This window comes from Microtus pennsylvanicus, chromosome 18 (assembly GCF_037038515.1).
Source record: "Microtus pennsylvanicus isolate mMicPen1 chromosome 18, mMicPen1.hap1, whole genome shotgun sequence".
NCBI lineage: Eukaryota > Metazoa > Chordata > Mammalia > Rodentia > Cricetidae > Microtus > Microtus pennsylvanicus.
The window spans coordinates 5,543,256-5,562,353 of NC_134596.1; the positions used below are offsets into that span (position 1 = coordinate 5,543,256).

Sequence of the window (19,098 nt, forward strand, 5' to 3'; positions counted from 1 at the left end):
GAAATCAGCATCACTTACTGGTAAAGGGTTAATGTAAAAGTTGAGGGTTTGGACCTAAGTTTTACCACTCATTATGTATTTTAAAGGATTTGAAAAGATTGAGACACTTTCATTTTGTGCCCATGTACTTTAGTTTCACTATGTGTCTCAGGCTGGCCCTTTTTTCCCACAGTCCTCCTGCCTCAGTCTCCCAACACTGGGACTGTAGGCATGTGCCACCCTCGTCAGATTGTGTAACTTCAGAAGTCACTCGAGTCCTGTGTCTTAGCAGCAAGTTTTCTACCACTGTGGTGAGGAACTGCAGCAAGATATCCAAGTGTTCAGAAAAGACTACTAAAGTCAACTGTTGTCGGGGAACTTTTGTTTATGCGCATTTGTTTAACTCTGTGAAGCTGTGCCTGTCTAAAGCACCTGATGTCTAATAAAGAGCTGAATTGTCAATGGCAAGGCAGAAGCAAGGACAGGCAGGGCTGGCAGGCAGAAAGTATAAACAGAAGGAGAAAGAGGAATAGAGGAACAAGAGAGAACAAGGAGGGTAGGATGGTCAAGGGTCAGCCACTGAGCCACCCAGCCAGCCACAGAGTAAGAACGAAAGTAAGATATACAGAAAGTAAAAACAGAAAAAAAAGCCCAGAGACAAATGGTAGATGGGATAATTTACGTTAAGGAAAGTTGGCTAGAAATAAGCCAAGCTAAGGCCAGGCACTTATAAGTAATAATAAGCCTCTGTGTGTGATTTATTTGGCAGCTGGGTGGTAGATCCCCCCACAAAAGCCAAAAGAGTAAATAAAGCATCATACCACAAACTATGGTGATTTAGAGTCATTTAACAAGCTGGCGAAACTCTTTACTGTCAATCTCTACAGATGTCTTCACCAGTTTTCAGAATGCTTGCTGTTTAGAATATACTTTGAACAGCCCAAATTATTATTATTATTATGGGAATACATTCTGGTTAATTTAGAAAACTCTCATGTTCATGCGTATGTTATCTCAAAGCATATGATGCCCTGCTCACAACACTAGAGGAATGTTGCTACGTGTGGAGATTTTGCCCCATGGGAAATCTACTGGCTCAGCAGGGTAGTTTGCGACTATTTCATACACAAGTACAGATTGTTCATACTGGTCTATTATACTGGTGTATTTCCACATTGCTAAGTTTTACAGGGATGAGACATCAAATAACTAAAGCATTGATGATCAAAGAGATTGCAGCTCCAGTCACTAGTGAGGTCTGCAGAGACAAAACACAGTACTCAGAGAGGGAATTGATATTTGCGAGTTTCCTACAGATAATCACCAACAAAGTAAGATTTCAAAATAGAAAGAATTGTAAACAAAATCAGAGAAGAGCTTTATCCAGGTGCGAGCTCTGTCAGCAGAACTAGATTTGGGATCACTTAGGAGACACACACCTGGACATGTCTGTGAGGGTGTTCCCAGAGGTAAGGTCCAGCCTGAAGTGGGCAAGGCCATCTTCTCAGTCGGCAGTCACATCCCATGTCACCCATGCCACAACAGGCCACACAGTCTTAAACTCTGGACCATAATTACCCCTTCCAATAAGCTGTCTTTTGCCAGGCATCAGTACTGAAAAATATGTAAAAAGTTTGAGTAGGATAATTGTCTGTATTCTGTCAATCATGTTTTAAATAAATGCTGATTGCCCAGGCAGGAAGTATAGGCGGGTCAACCAGACAGAAAGTAGAGGCGGGGCAATGAGAACAGGGGAATTCTAGGAAGGGGGAAGCCCATTCCTCCCAGTCCTGCCAGACCACTGAAGAAGCAGGATGTGACCTGCCCCGCTGAAAAAGGTACCTAGCCATATGGCTAACATAGATAAGAATAATGGGTTAATATATGTTACGAGAGCTAATAAGAAGCCTGAGCTAATGGGCCAATCAGTTTATAATCTTATGGAGACTTCTGTGTGATTTTTTTCTGGGACTAAATGGCTGGGGGACCGGGAGGGACAGAAAACCCAATAAGCCAGCCCTCATGTTACAGAAGTTTAAACAAATTACATCATCCATCCTGGCCCAAATAACAGCAACAGAACTGCAATGCAGCCCCTTGCTCTCCTCCAGAAGAGGTAAGCTCAAAGAAGATCCATTAAAATGAACAGTCAGCTAATTAAACAACAGTTTTCAAAGGACCTTTAATTATTTTAAATTTATAATTGTTCCAGTTTGCGGACTTCTTTTGGGTCCTATTTTAATAGTCTTTATCGGTAAAAATAAAGAAGAAAACACTTTCATGTTCATAACTCTATGCTCTCACAGCATATAAAAATGGTCTTCAGTTTTCACCATTTTACTCATTTTATCTATATAGTTATTTCCATATAAACCACTTCACATGACTGACAAGCTTACTCTTTATGATGTACATTAGCCACTCCCACGCAACACACAAATGTCTTCAAAATATTCATTTTCTGGAAGCTGGAGAGATGGTTGCTCTTCCAGGTCTAATTCCCAGTACCTATAGTGTGTCTTACAACCACAGTAACTTTAATTTCAGGGAATCTGATTCCCTTCTGGTCTCCATGGCTACTATATACACATGGAGCACAGACATACATGCAGGCAAAAACACCCATACACAGAGAAAGAAAACAGATGTTCAAATGGAATGAAAATTTTCTGTACCTTAAGGTTAATGTTCTTTTGTAATGAGATGCGTGTGTATTTCTGATTGTGTGACCCCCTCAGGGACTCTCCTCCTATATGGAGTTCTTTCTCTCTAAAGATACGTGATTTTCGAGCTCCAGGACACATTCTGACTACTCACAGACTTGTGAAAACACAAGTTCTTTGACCTGAACCTTAGAGTTTCTGCTTCGCTCTGGGAAGGTGCAAGAGTCTGCATTGTATAGGGTTCCCAGATGTTGATGTGGCTCACCTGGGGACACTTTACAAGTCACAGTAAGACTGCACAGTAGTTATCCCACTGGGGATTCTGAAATCATCTCCCAAGCTTACACACAGTGCTGCAGATGAATTTTCAATACGGGAGGCCCCATTAGAATGCAGTAGATGGAGGGAGAAAGGGCATGCAGGAATCCAGATAGCAGCCAGGAGCCTTGTTTGGCGGACTGGAAATATTAATACCTCTGTTACTGAGAAATTGTTAAAGAGATTTTTGGCATGGTCATCTAAATCCTGAAATAAATGAGAGATTTACCATGAATGATAGAAAGGTTCTACCTTCAGAATAGATGCCAACTGCTTTTAAAGAAAAAACAAAACAAAACACTAAAAACTCTATTGCAGACTTCTGGCAGGGGTGTGGGTGGGAAAGACTCAGTTTTCTTTAAGGAGCTGGCTACTAGGATTTTGACCATCTCCAGTGAGTATATGGGCAATACAAATTGGACTTGTGGCTTTTTTTTCTTCTTCGTTTTTCAGGGGTGGGGAGTCACAAGGCAGAAGGCAGACCTGGGAGGAATGGGAAGTGCATGTGGTCTGGGTACACGATGGGAAACACCTAAATAATCAATAAAAATATTATGATGGAAAAAATGCGTTGTGTGTATATGTTTGTGTGCATGAGCACATAGGTTCCAGTGTGCGACCACATGTGCCTACATGCCATCGTACATATACTCTACAGATTTGTCCTTGTTGTCCCCCTTCTTACACACAGGCTTTCTTTTGCATGTTACTGCTGCTAAGCAGGCTACCTAGCCTGCAAGTTTCTAGGGATTCTCCTGTCTCCACCTGCCGCCAAGGTTACAAGTGCGGTTTTCCCTGGATTCTGATGAACCTGGTCCCCATGCTTGTGTGGCCCATGCTTTACGTGGGGAACCAACTTCCCAGTCTAGCTCCCCAAAACAACCCCCACAGTTTTGTTCATGAGAAATATAGGGAAAAATCTGGCATTGGGAAATGGTTGTTCATCATGTAGAGACAATTATTATAATTTTGCATTTGTGAGAAGATTACTAAGATGTAGTAGATTAAAACCAGACCTAAAAAACTACAGAGGTTTGTTCACTGTACTAAGGGCTTCATTATATTTGGGTAGAGACTAATTCCAAGGTTCTCAGCCTATGGGTTGCAACCCCTTTGGCAATCCTCTATCTCAAAATATTTACATCACAATTCAAAATGGTAGCAAAATTAATTTCATAGTGGGTCTGTAGATCACAACTCCTGATCCTCAGACTCGGGAAGTATCATGGAAGGGGGGTAGAGATGGGAAGATAGAGAGGAAGGCTGTGGAATGGTGTCTGTTGGGTGCTCCATGGCCACTGGGCTTGTGAACTCATAACAGCTCTGACCGCACGCACACAGTCAGTCAGTCAACAGCTCAGCAAAGAAGAGGGGAGGGAGCTGAGGAGCTAATAGAAGCTATGGAGACTCAGGGAAGGAGCCAGGTATTTCCAGGTAAGTGCATCTGGAGGGTTGACCGTGTTCCACTGGATGGCCCCACACTCACGTATATACAAGCAGCACACATCTGACTCAATGGGTTGTTAAAGAGCAAAACACATGAAATTGGAAGGAGAGATGTAGGGAGGAGTTAAAAGGAGAGTAGGGAAGATATGATGAAAATATGTATACATGAAATTCTTAAGAATAAAAATATTTAAAATATCTGTGAAAATGTGTTCATGGCATTTAGCTTTGTAAACACAGATTTAGTTTCCAGTTTAAGTAGTGATATAAAAGCTCCTTAAAACTATATTTTTTGAGAAAAAAAATCAATTTTCACATGATGTGACAGTGTGAGGTTTATGGTTAAATGTGACTGAAAACTGCTGCAACCACGTCCTGCCAGCCTGACGCTGCACCTTGCTCCCAGTCGTGAGCCAACCCCCCGTGCGGCACGATTTCACAGGCTTGCTTGCCTGTGCCACACTAAGTGAAAACACCACCACCCGGGAACTTGATGACTTCACTCACAATAAAAGCCTGAATTCTTCTATAAATGACAGAATAAAATTAGCAGAAAAGAAGCATTTCCTGAAAAAGAAAAATGACCGTCAATAACTAGCTCACCTGGTAACTGTTATAAAATCTTATGCTGTCTATAAACATGAATATCAGATTCTCTGGCAATTGAACAGATATGAAGAGCAGACAGACACAATTAAGTATGCATATGGATTCTTTTGCCTGGAGATCCTAGGTGACAGTGGAGGAAACAGTGTCCAAGTTATTAACATTTCTATCACAAAAGGAAAGGCTGTTTAATAAGGCCCTGTTTTGATTGTAGGCTCTGGGGTCTCATTCTAGGGGAGGCTAATTCTCAACTGAGCCATCAGCCTGGTAAAATGTTAATGCATCCATAGAGACTCTGAAGCATCGTTATTTAATGTGGTGATATGCAGGCAGGCAGCTGAGCATTAAAAGGCACCTTATCCTTGCAAGGAAAAAGCAAGGTAACAGCAGCGATCTGGGCGCCTGCCTTCCCCAGCTAGGCCCTAAATCTAGGGTGATTCACGGACCTCTAAATGGTCTGTTTATATCCCAAGCAGAAAAGCTATTATTACCTGGATTTGTTTATACTGAGTCAACATTAACCTGAAATTAGGTAAAAATATGAAATGATCGAGAAAGTTTAAGATAAAATTTCTTTATCCATGTTTCAGATTCTTAGAGAGGCCTGCTATACTACTACATTTCAGCTGCAAGTTGAAATGAATAAAATCTCACACTGAGAGTTTTCTGTAGGTCATCTCAGACAAGTGTTTGGTGGTCCTCGATCTTACCTGATGCAAACGTTAAGATGCTTCAGTTCTACAAGGTGATCAACATGACGCTTTTAACAAGCTCAAACGAGAAAAGCGTGCTTTCCTTAGGAAGGGCCCAAAGGACACAGAAGAAAAAACAACTTTTCTGAACCAAAGCTTTCAAGGGGTATATATGAGGTTACATTTTCATTAGCTTTAAAGAAGTTTTGGCCTTCGCAAATATCACAAACTTGTTTTGAGACACCAAACTCTCTTAACTGTTAGCAAAGCAGATTTGGAGTAAAAAGCTTTAAACTCAGCCTTACAGAGCCAGTGTCAGCCCCCAAGGATACCGGTGATTTAAGCTGGAGCCATTCTCTCTTCTAATCCAGATGGGAAGTGTTAGTCACTGTTAAGCCAGGATACTGTACTGAGGGTTTTTTTTGTGGGGTTTTGAGGATCAAACCCAGGACCCCGGAATACAAGGCAAGCCTCCTTCCAACTACACTCTATCCCCAGTTTCTGAGATAGAGTTTTCATCGTATCACATGGGTCTCTAATCCAGACTTGTGGAAAACCCATGCTGAACTAATCTGAAAAGCTGCCCAGAACCAAAAGGGTGATGATTTCTTTCCACACTATGATGTATGGAAGGTCCTGGAAGGGCACATTTTCATTCCAGTCCAGGAAACATAAATGGCTACCTTGTCCCATGGGAGCCGATACCTCTGTATGCATAAAGACATGCTCTGTTCACCCAGCCTTCCACAGCATATTACCATGTCCACTCCCTGCAGCCTCAATGACACCAGAAGGTGTTTCTGGCCAGTCACATGCCATAGCTCCCTTGACATTTTCTCTGGCTACTCGGATTCGGAAAACGTTCCTATAGGACGAGAGGAGAAGGAGAAAGAGGACTTTACCCTGATGAAGAGGATCTTCTCTCCCACTCGGTATCGACCTTGAGAGAGTCGCTCCACACAGAACTTAGTTGGGCACTTGCAGGGAGGATCTTCAGAGATTCTTTTTACCTGAAATAGAGGAGCACATTCATTGTCCCCAATAAAATCGTACGTGATTATTCTCCAAGCACTCAAACATGGCCAAACTTAATCATTTAGACTTGTTGTATATCAGAAACGATGTGGGCACAGGGACTGTGGTGGTGTGAACATGAGGGCACAGGGAATGGCATAATTAGAAGGTGTAGCCTTGTTTGAGGTAGTGTGTCACTATGGGAGTGGGCTTTGTGGTCTCATACACTGAAGCTAGGCCTAGTGTGACAGTCCCTCTGCTGCCTGAGGGTCAAGCCGTAGAACTCTCAGTTCCTTCTCCAACATCATGTCTGCCTGTATACCACCGTATCGTGCCATGATGATAATGGACTGAGCCTCTCAAACTGTAAGCTAGGCCCAGCTAAACATTTTCCTTTATAAGAATTGATGTGGTCATGGTGTCTCTTCACAGCAATAAAACCCTAACTAAGACAGGGACCCTGGCTGAAATGTGAAGACCAGGGTCTGGCAGCATCTTCTGAGGTTCTCAACATGCGGTTGATGATGACACTGGAGGGGAGGGAGGAGAGCAGACGAGATCAACTGTCATGACAGCAGCCATAAGGTGGACAGCAAGAAAGACCATGTGTGAGGTCCACACGACAAAGGCAATGAGTGGTAAAATAAAGCATGCATAAGCTAACCATACTGAAAGCTAGAGTGAATGCATGAGACATGGAATGCTTCTTTAATACAATTCCACTAGAACTTATTTAAGTTTGAAACAAATGATGACAAAATTATTTGTTTTCGGAAACTCTTGTTTTGCTTGAAACACTAAGATTTTCCCCCTGAAATTTCACCGACAGATCACTCATATTCATCTGTGTTCCATCCCATCTTAGCTACCAAATACTGTATTAGCTGGCATTTAAAATGAGAAAATAAAACATGACTTTGATTAATATTCTTTTGGAGAGCTCATAAACTGGCATGAACACTGCAAATCTTAAAAATATCTCTATAAAATTCATTGTTTTTCATAATCCACGAAACGTCTAGAATGTTTTTTTAATGAGGAAGCTATTTCAGACAACCCAGAGTAACCCAAATATCTCATATGTTCCATGTCAAATACTTCATCCATAATTTCCTTGAACTATAATCAGGTGTTAGTAGCTGCCATGTTGTAAAGTTAAGATTAATTCAACAGATAGGAAAGTTAGGATACTTAAGGCTGGACATCAAGAAATCCAGCCATTGTTTATTTATTTACTGATTCATTTACTCTGTGTTTACATGTATGTCAGTATATGGTATATATTCACAAGTTGGTGAGGTGTGTGTGTGTGTGTGTGTGTGTGAATGTGTAGGAGGAGGAGGACACTAGGTGATCTCAACCCTAACCCTTATTTCCTTGATACTGAGTCTCTCCCTGGACCTGGAGCTAGTGACCAGCAAGTCCCAGATATCCTCTTGTCCCCATCCCCACAGCACTGCGGTGATAGGACAGGGGTGACCACGTTTTGTTTATATGAGGGTCTTTATGCTTGAACAGTAAGTACTCTCTACCCTGAGCTATCACTCAGGACTTCAAACATTATTTTTAATGATATAGTGACTCTTTTTTTGCTAAGCAAAATCCATAAGGAAAGTAGTTTATGAACTCCCTTAACTTTTATTATAAAAGAATTATATAATGGTTTTGCGAGAGTATGGAAGGTTCCTGACAACAGAGTAAAAACCAGGAATGGAGGAGGAATGCAAGAAAAAAGCCTTCCTAAGAACAACCAAACTGTGCCTCAATGACACAAACAAAATAGCACTATTTTGAAAGCGAAAGAACTAACCCAGGACACACAGATCCATTCGCCTCTTTTCCCATCCTATCTTTTTCTAACAACACAAGCCTAAGATTCTGAGTCATCACTGTGACGGGAGCCTAGTGAGGCAATATTGCTCAACCTTAGCATCTCCTTAAGGGCTAAGATAATATCTTACCTCATCTTAAACCCTAGACATAAAGCATAACACCCCAATGAAACAAAAAGGAGCTCCACAGATGGACACTGGACACATACTTAGTCACACTAACAACAGAATGGATCTTCACAGGACACACGGGAAAGATCACTGGAACAAAAGAGGCCTGGATCCAGAAAGAAATCACCAGAGCAGAGGGAGCCTGATCCAGACAGCCTTAAAGATGACTTCCACTTCCACTAAAGAATGAGGGAACATGTGCTGTTCATTTAGGAATCAGGCCATGGATTTAGTGGTATAAATGAGAAATAGTAAAGCAATCCCTTACAAGAAAGACTCACATTCTGAACCAGCCATGAAGTCAAGTGCACCTATGCATTATTTTCAGTGTTCTGATCTCTTCCTACAGATGTTTGTAAAATGTCACACACACACACACACACACACACACACACACACACACACACACATATTCACCCGTACCACTACCATAAAGGCTTAAAAGAAAAGAGTAAGCATGACTTAAAGGAGCTAGGAGGCTAGGAGACAGGGATGAGATCTTTGTCATCTAGGAGATTAGAGAGCAACAAAACTCAAGGACCAAGGCATTGCAACTTACTGAGCAAATTCTCTATTGACAAAACACAATCCTAAGTCTGTGTGGGCAACATCTCCATCTTGCAAGTTCCTCAGAAAAAAGTACAGATCCTATTAAGGGCAAATTAGCGTGAGAAACATTTTCTCTGGCGGCCTGTCCTTTGTCCATGCTTTCCTCACTACAAAGATAGACTTATTTGTTTGTAAATCAAGGGCTTTTTTTTTTCATTTGTGTCAGGGGCAGAGGCAGACCAGGGGCAGTGGAAACGCACTGTTAACGGTGAATGATCAGAGTCCTGCTTCTGACATTACCAAGAGGTAACTCTGTCTGCCAGGTGCTCTGTTCTTGGCTCAGAACCCAGCCAGTTTGCAGCTAACATGAGATTTCAAGAGGGGCCTGGTTACTCAGAATTACAATATCTTTCATCCCCAGACTGAGGAAGTTGATGAAGAGAAGGGAGACAGTAAGTCATTTCTTAGAACTGCATTCAGCTCCCTGTGAGAGCAAGCTCAACCCAAGGGACGGCACAGAGGAGCACTCAGGCAGACCTCGCTTCCTATCAAAGCTGGATCGCAGCCTCAGGACGTAGGGAAGAAAGCTTTGGAAAGGACACCACTGTGTTTCCTCTGTGAGATCTTGATTAAGGAAGGGGCTGTATTGTCTCCATAAAAGGTCGCCTATTTCCATGCAGTTCCCCTAAGAATCAGACAAGAAAATGTGAGCAAACAAAGGTGGCTGCAGTCCTGGCTCTTTCTGGAGTCCTACGATGGAAGACGATCATCTTGGCATGGGAATCCCTTTCTTTCTCTGTCTTCTGCTTCTGTTTCCCTTGCTTCCTTCCTTTACTCTTCCACACCTCATCGTTCTTTCCTTTGGGGGAGGCATACAGTAACTCTGTACAAAACAACCCACTGCTAATTACACACACGAACTTAGAGAATCATCTTTTTTCAATTCCTTCTCTCCATATATTTATTGAGTTACATCAAGTTCAGTTCCAAACAGCTACATGTTCCTAGTGCATGGTAAAGCAGCTATAATGATGGCTATTTCCTTTTTACCTTAGATCAAAAGGGTCTGATGTAAACCGTTAATGAGATTCAAATTAGGTTCCCTTCTGTCCCACTGTCTTGGGGATCAAATATTTCAGGAAAATAGTGTCGCTTAAACACAATGCAAAAAAATTCAGTGTAGTCTACAAGACTGAAGAATGGAGGAAACTGTAAAGAAGGTTTATGTTCTAGTATATTTGAAAAATGCTAGGTCAGCTAGATCTTTTAAGAGAGCTCAGCAGTTGTGTGATGCTGGCAAGCTCTCTGAATGCCAGGCTGAGACAGCGATACTTCGCATTTCCTATGTTAACCGACTCTTTCCCCACAGGAAAGATTGTAGTGGTAGTTCTTCTGTAAGTATTCCTTGAGGTTTATGGGACACAAGAATTCTCACTGGTAAGAGGTGGATGTGTCCACTTAGCACATTAAATGTGTCCACTATCACACACTCCTCCATCACACCAATAGTTATATGCTCGAGGTTCCTCTCAAGGGTCCACACAGCTTTGGGCTGGAAGAACAGAACGTAGAGCCACAGCTTGAGGGCCCTGCCTTCTCAGGTCTCTACACCACTAGTCCTTTAATCTGAGCTAGACTAATGATGAAACAGCCTCAGATCCTTCTAGGAGTTATTCTTCACCTTGGGGGTTCTCTTCGTATGTCTCTCCTTCCCAAAAATGAGGAATGGCTAGCCAAGAGACAAAGTGGTAAAGAGACGGGAGCCTTCTTGCTCCTTCCTCTGGTTTTGATCTCAAATGGCAGCACCTACTCTAACACACAGAAAAGCACAAACGGCACGTTTCAGAAGAGATAACCAAATACAGAGGATAGAGAGGAGGCATCACACTGAGCATCTATACCAGGAAGCTGGTTAGATGTAGACCAATAAAGCACCATACTTGATTGTGAAAATTAGACTGTCCCTTGAGAGGAATGGATATTTAGGCCTCGCTGAAAACTGTTTCATTGCATACTTACAAATACCTTAGAGAACAATAAGCAAGCTGTAACATTGTTGAAAAATGCCAAGAAAAATCTTCATGTGTGGGCTGAGGAAATGGCTCTGTGGGTAAAATGCTTGTCATACAAATATGAAAACATATGAATTTGGATCCTCAACAGGCATGTCAAAAAAAAAAAACTCAGCACATATCTGTAACTGGGGGAATGAACACAGGAAGATCCCTGTAGCTCTTTGGCCAGCTAGTTGGCCTGAAATGATGAGCTCTAGGTTTAGTGAGATGCCCTGTATAATATTTTTTTAAAAAAAATTAAATTAAAAGGTAAAGAGGTAAAAGTAAGAATTCCAAGATAGGCCTCTAGGCTCTGCATGCATGAACATGCACGTGTACATTAATAGCACTCCCACATGAACACATGCACACATGTGTGGGGGTAACACAAGCTCAATATTAAAATACATTAATATGTATTTAGAAAAGAATCGAGAAATATGTTTATAAAAACCTAACAGCTGCTACCTCGATATGAAAGAGGTAGTTCAAAGAAAAAAGGAATGGAAAGCACATTGGGCCATAACAAGGAGGCCTGGGAGGTGTCAGCTGGGCAGGGCTTGGGGATCCTAGAGGATTCTACAATAATTCTAACCGTCTGACTGGCATTCTGTCACAGTGTGCTGGCTACAGGGATACTGGCAGAGAATAATTCCAGGAATCTAGTGCTGAAACAAAGCTACCGTAAGAACAGGCATGAGCCTCATAAAGAGAAGCTGAGAGTTCCCCTGGCTGAGCCAAGGAAGTAACGGTAACATCAGCCAGACACTCTTCAGGCCTGGCACCATGGTATAGGGAGGAGAGAATGTAAGTAGATGTCACGGCTGAGATGGGAAGGAGTAAGAATGTGTATGGTGGCCCAGAGACACATTTGTAGGAAGACTGAACTCATGCTGAATCTAAAGAAATAGCATAATACACGATGAGAAAATGACTCTCAACATGTAAACAGCATGCTTTTATTATTATACAGCATTATCCAACTACTGTTCAGTGTTTGAAAATGGAGCTTTATGAGACGCAAGGCATGGGACTCACCCTAAAAGCATTCCCGAAACACCTGCTGTGGGATGAGAGCTCCCTGGCTATTTGTACATTCTGAATGGAGTGAGTGGCTATCAAAGAACTCAGATTAAGATGCACTATATAAGATATCTTGGTGAGACAGGCTTAAATTTGCTGCCTTTGTGGGGACCCACAGCTGCTTAGGCAGTTAAGTTTCTGCTTTTTTAAAATTTATCATGTAGAGAAGAGCAAAAGAAAGGTGCGTGTCTTTTCCTGAATCTCCCTCTCTTTCTCACTCAGATGCTAGAGAAGGAGGCCTGCAGTCCTGGCGGCCTGCATCCTATCAACAACCAGCATCAAGATTGCTGCAGGCTTACAAGGACTTTGCCAAGACATACTTCAGTCTTATGCTCTCCCACTCTCATGTCCTCTAAGTTTGCAGGCAATTATAACCCCTAAATGCAAACTCTGCCCAGGCTACATCAAGAAAACTCCTGGCTTCTCTCGTTTATTAATATCTTCATGCATATAAGACACAAGCACACAGCACATGGGAATATTTGTCCAGCACACCACTGTCATGAGAAAGAACTGCTTACTATACCTAGAAACTGCCTATCCTGAAAATGAGGTTATCACTGAAGTATGACCTAATCACCAGAACCCTGTGCCTAGAGGACTGCAGAGTGGATAAACCCCAGAGTTAGACAAACACCCGAGGGAACCTAAGCTCCTCTCCTCTAGGCATCACACAGCTTCCAATCTCCCCTCTGCAAGCAACCTTCCTTTCAGATGTAAGAGCTCTTAAGAAAAAAAATGGTCAGCTCTAGCCCAATACCCGGCAATCAATAAGTACAGTCATCTTCCTGTCAGACGCTGTGTCCCCTTCTCAACAATCCTCAAGATTCTGTGTCTCCAGTTTCTATCCATGAGAGGAGGAATCGGGAGCGAAGAACAAGGTTGAAGTGCTTTCAGAAACCACTTTCAAGGGGTTGACTCATTTCCTAGGGTTTAAGACACTGCGCAATGGAATTAAGTGGCACTTTATTCTAAATCACTGTTTTGGCTGTGAGTTTCGTGATGAGCTGAAGGAGCACAGATTTTTCTCATTGGAGTTAAAATGAATTCAAAGGAGCTGAAATGCATTAAGGCCAAACTGATCCGAGAAGGCGGGGGAGGTTTAGTGGTAAACTCCACACTCACTGCGTCGTCCAGCAGGTTCCCAGTGCTCTTCTTTCCTGAAGACTTGGATGAAGGAGAAGGTGAAGGAGACGGGGCAGACAGGGTCTCTTCTTGTTCAATTTCTTTTTCCAGCTTTATCAGACCAGGAGGCTCCACACCATACCTTTCAAAAACATGACACTGTTATCACAGACACATTACAACAATGTAATAACCATATGATATTCTGGACTGTGAGTGTCACAAACTACTGCCCTTTTGCAAGGGCATGGACTCTCTAACACTGAAATGGAACTAGTATCTGTGAATTAGCATCCTTGGAGCAGGGCAAAAGCACATGTAACTACTGTATACAAGTGTACATACATGGAGGTACATGATGGGAGCAGACTCAATTTCACATATCACTGTCCCAGCAACATGAACACCCACCGGGAATTTATCTTGAACATTTTCTTGAACAGAATTGACAATATTAGTGCTATAATTAAAGTCTTGTTTAAAATATAAGTTTGTTAATAATAGAGATTAAAACAGAGAGTTGATATCAAAATTAAAACAGCAGAATCTTAATTAGGAAAAGAAGTAACTGGTTCTACAGGGCAGAGATTCATTTCTTACACACAAGAGCAATGCATGTGGCTGTACAACATTACAAGCTAAGCCCTAAGGAATAGCACAAGGAAATCACAAACACTATTACAGGGACAGGAAACAAGAATGATCCAGCACACGTTCAGGAGACTTGGAGGAGGAGGAGGAGGGATGGGCAAGAGAGAAGGCAACAGTGTATATCATCGCTGCATCTCCCACAATCTGGTTTCCCTCAATTAAAACTTAAAGATGTACTGAGTTTTATAGGTCCATATCCACTGTGCTTAGTAGGGGACACCAAAGATGATTGGAGAACTTGACAACTATGAAGCATTTAGAAAATAATCTCGGCATATACTTTTATTAACAGAAAAATAAATGTCTGCAGAAGGCTGAGACAGGACAGAATCTCAAATACAGGCCACTGTTGTCAGTTTGTCTACACTTTTTGATCAGGTGATTGTTTACTATAAAGGAGAGAAAACACGTGTGCTTGCAAGGTTGTGTGACCCCAGCACTTGCAAGACAGAAGCATGAAGATGTTAAGACTGTGACCAGTCTAGGCTAGTTCAGGGACCCTGTCTCCAGACAAAACAAGAGAAACAAAATCGTAGGTTCTAGATAAGATGCAATACAAACAGTCTATGAGCAGAGAATAAATGCTACACTGCTCACTACTTTGGTGAGCACTGTGCCAATTCAGCAGTCGATGTAAAACTCTGTGTGCGTCCTCCGGCTGTGATTTGCTGCTTAACAGACATCACTGCACACAAGTGCAGCGCAAATTTCTAGGGAGGTAGTTTTCCTCCTGGTGATGTTTTGTTCTGACAGAGGGATCCAGTTGGTTCAGTTCCTGGCCTCTTAGTTCATTACCCCCTCTTCCCTCTGAGATGAAAGGACGTGGTTATGTTGAACAGGCTTGATTTGGTTTACACCTCTAGGAAGAAGGACCAGTCATCAAAGAAACACTTGATGTTTCATCTTCCCATCTTCTTTTATTTTCTTTTTTCCCCCCTCAAGATTGGGAGGATCTGTGTATCAGATGCCTTTATAAGAGAGCTGTGAAGCTTATGTAAGAATTCAGTACAAGCAGCTTACAATGTCACAACAGCCTCTAATCTATTAAAAGTCATTTTTGTTCCCTAATGAGAAAACACTTGCTATAGAGACATAGTCACCACATTTCATATTTATAACTTTTTGTATTAGAAACCAAGCAATGCTTTGTTACAAGACACTTGATGCACTACAGACTCTATCAGGGTAGAGAATGTGATGGATGATTCACAGCAACCTTACTTTTGCTACTAACAGGCCAGGGACTTTGGAAGGCCACACTGCACATCTGTGGATTCTTAGCTCCATTAAGGTATAAAGCATGCCTGTGTTGAATGGTCTCAAAATAATAATATAAACCTGGTTGTATGTTGGAGGAATCTAAAACACTGTGATCACAGCCAATTCTATGTAATTTTAAGTGGAAATATATTTGAAAATATAAATTAAATAGATTGGAAAATATTTTATTTTTTACTGCAGGTAGATGAAGGCTGCCTCACAAAAATAAGATGCATATACTTTATCTTAAAAATAAAAAAAAGCAGCAACAAATATGCTATTAGAGTAGCAAGAGGGTCAACTCATGTCCAACACAAAACAAACAGGCCAGCTTTGAATAAAACTGGTAACAGACGCACACATGAAAGATGTTCCTTGGAATTGCTTCTTTACCTGGGAAACTGAAAGCTAGCTGTGCCACTGACACAGAGAGTCAGCACCGAGCCTGGAATCTCTGCTTATTTTGGCTTTTGAATTCTTCAGGCTGCTGGGGTAGAGTCGGCCAGCACTGGAATGCACACTTAATATGACTCATTGGCTTCCTGTGGGTCTGGAGGTGTCAGCAGGCTATAAATCATGACCCACCTCCAAGGATGGAGACTTGCACCTGCAGGCCAACTTAGTCATCAGATGCATCTCGCTGTTCTTCAAGTGGCTACCCTGGTTTAGCATCAGTGATAACTTCCATACCTCTGCACAGGTCCATTCTTTCTATAAGGCTTTCTCAAATTAATGCTTCGCCTTCTTTTCAAGAATAAGGTGTTAGAACTTTGGGAGCAGGGGGCTTTCCTTTTCCCAACTCCAATATGGGTTCAACTGCAGTCATCAAGATAGCTGAGTTCACTAAAGCTAAGTCCTGATTACTGCAGAATCCAGAAATATAGACATAGTATTTATATCTCAGAGGCTGGACACCTACTTTCATCTCATTAAAAAGTAACAAGCTAGGCAGTCTCGGGATTAACGACTGTATGGGGAGAATACAGTAATGGGCCTTTCATTTTGCTGGCACAGGATGTGGTGTATGGGATTACGCTAACTGAAATTAATGTACCACCAACTCCTTCCTGACGGAGACAATATATTCGAACTATTTAGTAGACGGTACTTTCCAAGAAAAGACATCTGTGCTTCATTGCAGTAGGGTTAGGGGACAAACTTTATAGACTAATGAAACTCCTTCTTTCTAAAGCATGTAACAGATGGTTTATAGATTCTTGCCAGGTAATTTTGCCCCATTTTTCCCTATTTTAAGGAATGTAAACTTAGATTTATATGTGGAAAATGCCCTAGCCATGGGAAAGGACACATAAACTCCCAGCAGTCCTTGCAGGTCTCCAAGTGAATCAATTAGTGATCTTAACACACGATCACTTTTCTTTTAAGTAACATTTCATTACACTAAGACTGAAATAGAAGATGATCACAGAGCACCAGAACGCAAAGGCATGAGACGATGTGACATGCTGCATCCTTGTCACCAAGCTTCCACCTCAGAAGCTGTCACTTTTACCATGAAGATAACCTTCATCCTGCAGTCTGAAAGGATGTTGAAATCATTCATTTCTTCATTTTGTGAAAATTATACTAAAATATTGGTCAAAAGAGTCTTTTGGTTTTGTTGAGTTGCTTTGGGCAATGTCATAATTTTTACATTCAGAAATACGTTTTTCTGAAATACTAGCAGAGAAATTTTACCTTCCAACAATGATAGCTTTGTTTAGCTAAAAACCAAATTTTGCCATGAGAACAAAAGTACAGTCACCACCACAGAGGCCAGACTGACTCAGTTTCTTGAGGGAAGAATAGATAGAGCAGAGGCTCTGAAGCACTCGGAGAATCATTTATCAAGTGATATTGGTGTTTTTAGGAGCATACATGTGGAGTCTGGGGGTACCATTTAGAGTGGGATATAAAAAGGCATCCCCTCTGAATGCAAAAAAACACAAAACTCAGGAGACTTCAGGACATTTGGTAAAACCAAATGCATCTTTACGGGAGAAGACGAATGTGGTTTCTGAGTGTGCTCTAAAAACCACTCCTAGTTTGGGTTGAAACTTCTCAAATGTGTTAATCTGATCTCCAGGAGTGGGCATAGGGGAGGAGGGAGTGACCTCAAGCATCTAAATCTAAATCAGAGGCAGAGTTTATATGTGAAACGAGACTAGACGAGGGATAGACATGCTATTCTACTTTAGGAGCTTCCAGCAAAACCAAACAAACAGTTCAGATGTGTTAGGAAAGAAACGAATAGGAATTTTTACCTGAATAACAGTTTATCTGGCTGGCATCCATTCAACTGTCTAACTAAAGCAACAGCAAGAGGCATGCACTACCCCCTTTCCTTCTGTACAAAGTATATAGTGCTTCAAGACCCACTCAGCTGACAGAGGCAGAAATACAACCTACAAGGCTGCAATGCTGAGGTGACTGGAATGTCAACTCTGCCATGAGATACTGACTTCCATGATACAGGTTCTGGAATAAATTCAGCCTTTATCTTACCTCACATAGTCATAAAATGTGGGTGTGTACAGAGCAATACAGAATAACCACTGCCTGAAATACCTGTGCTGAGTTTTAGAGGTAGCTCAGTCCACAGTGTCTGCTCAACATGCCAAAGCCCTGGGATTGGTCTCCAGCACCCTGTGCTCCTCCTGGGAAACTGGAAGTGGGACACAAGGGTCATTCTCTACTATACAAAGAATGTGTGGTCTACAGGGGATCTGGTTTTAAATAAACTAATTCATTGACCAAGTAATTAATTATTTGTAGTGAGGGAGAAACTCTTCATATGTCATTTTCCATCGGAACTGAGAAGAATTACTCTCTTCTTTAACAAGATGTGTGTTCGTTTTACATGCCTGCATTATGGTTAAGTGATGCCAGATCTAAAGCTGGGAGCCAAGCTTCACCTATGGTGTGATAGCCATGGCTAGAAATGTTCTGTCTGAATTAGAGTAGTTATGTAATGACAAACAGCTATGAAATAAACGTTTAAGAGCAGGAAAATGATTATCCTAGATGGGGGATGCAACAGCCCCTGCTGCTGTGTGGAGGCAGGCAGTCTTCCTGTCGTCACTTCCCCTCTCAAAGCTTGGCCGGCTAATGAATCCATTTGTACTGTTTAAGCACAAAGTAGAGTCTGGCACGGTCCTCATATTTTATCCATATAATTATATCACACAGTATTTCCTTTACAGATCTTCTAAAGTCTCTAAGTTCCTTCTAGCTGAGTATCTCCGAGATAGTTGTGGGTTGACTATGCTTTTCCTTAGTGTCTGCTCCTTCCAGGAGTGAATGTTGTCTCTACCCCAGTCCACCAGCACAGGCAGAATGTTCAAAGCTAGTGGAGGAGGTTTGTCTCTGGAAGCCGCAGTACCTTTGTCCCACTGCCTCTTCCACTCAATTTAAGGATGTGGTGGAATTGAAGAGGCTGGCCAACAGATGCAAGCTTGGACTGTGCCTGGAAGGTGGATCCGTGCGTATCACCCAAAGCCTTTAAACAGTTATCTGGAAGTGGTGTGGGACTAGGGAAATCTTCAAATATCTCATCTTTTAATTCCTTGTTGGGTAATACACAGTTAATATTAATTTTAATTAAAAATATTGAAGCAATCTTTTTCACTGTAATTTTTGAGATAAAATAAAAAAT

General features: G+C 41.7%; 1 protein-coding gene across 5 annotated transcripts in view; it reads right to left on the reverse strand.

The window, feature by feature from the left end:
* Positions 1–19,098, reverse strand: part of Gas2 (growth arrest specific 2) — a 132,806-nt gene that overhangs the window by 37,030 nt on the left and 76,678 nt on the right. For all 5 annotated transcript variants that reach the window (XM_075952509.1, XM_075952510.1, XM_075952513.1 and 2 more), the window contains 2 exons: positions 13,533–13,674; positions 6,607–6,714 (listed from right to left, as the gene is read on the reverse strand). In XM_075952509.1, coding sequence (XP_075808624.1) covers positions 6,607–6,714; positions 13,533–13,674 — 250 coding nt within the window. The remainder of the gene's footprint in view (positions 1–6,606; positions 6,715–13,532; positions 13,675–19,098) is intronic.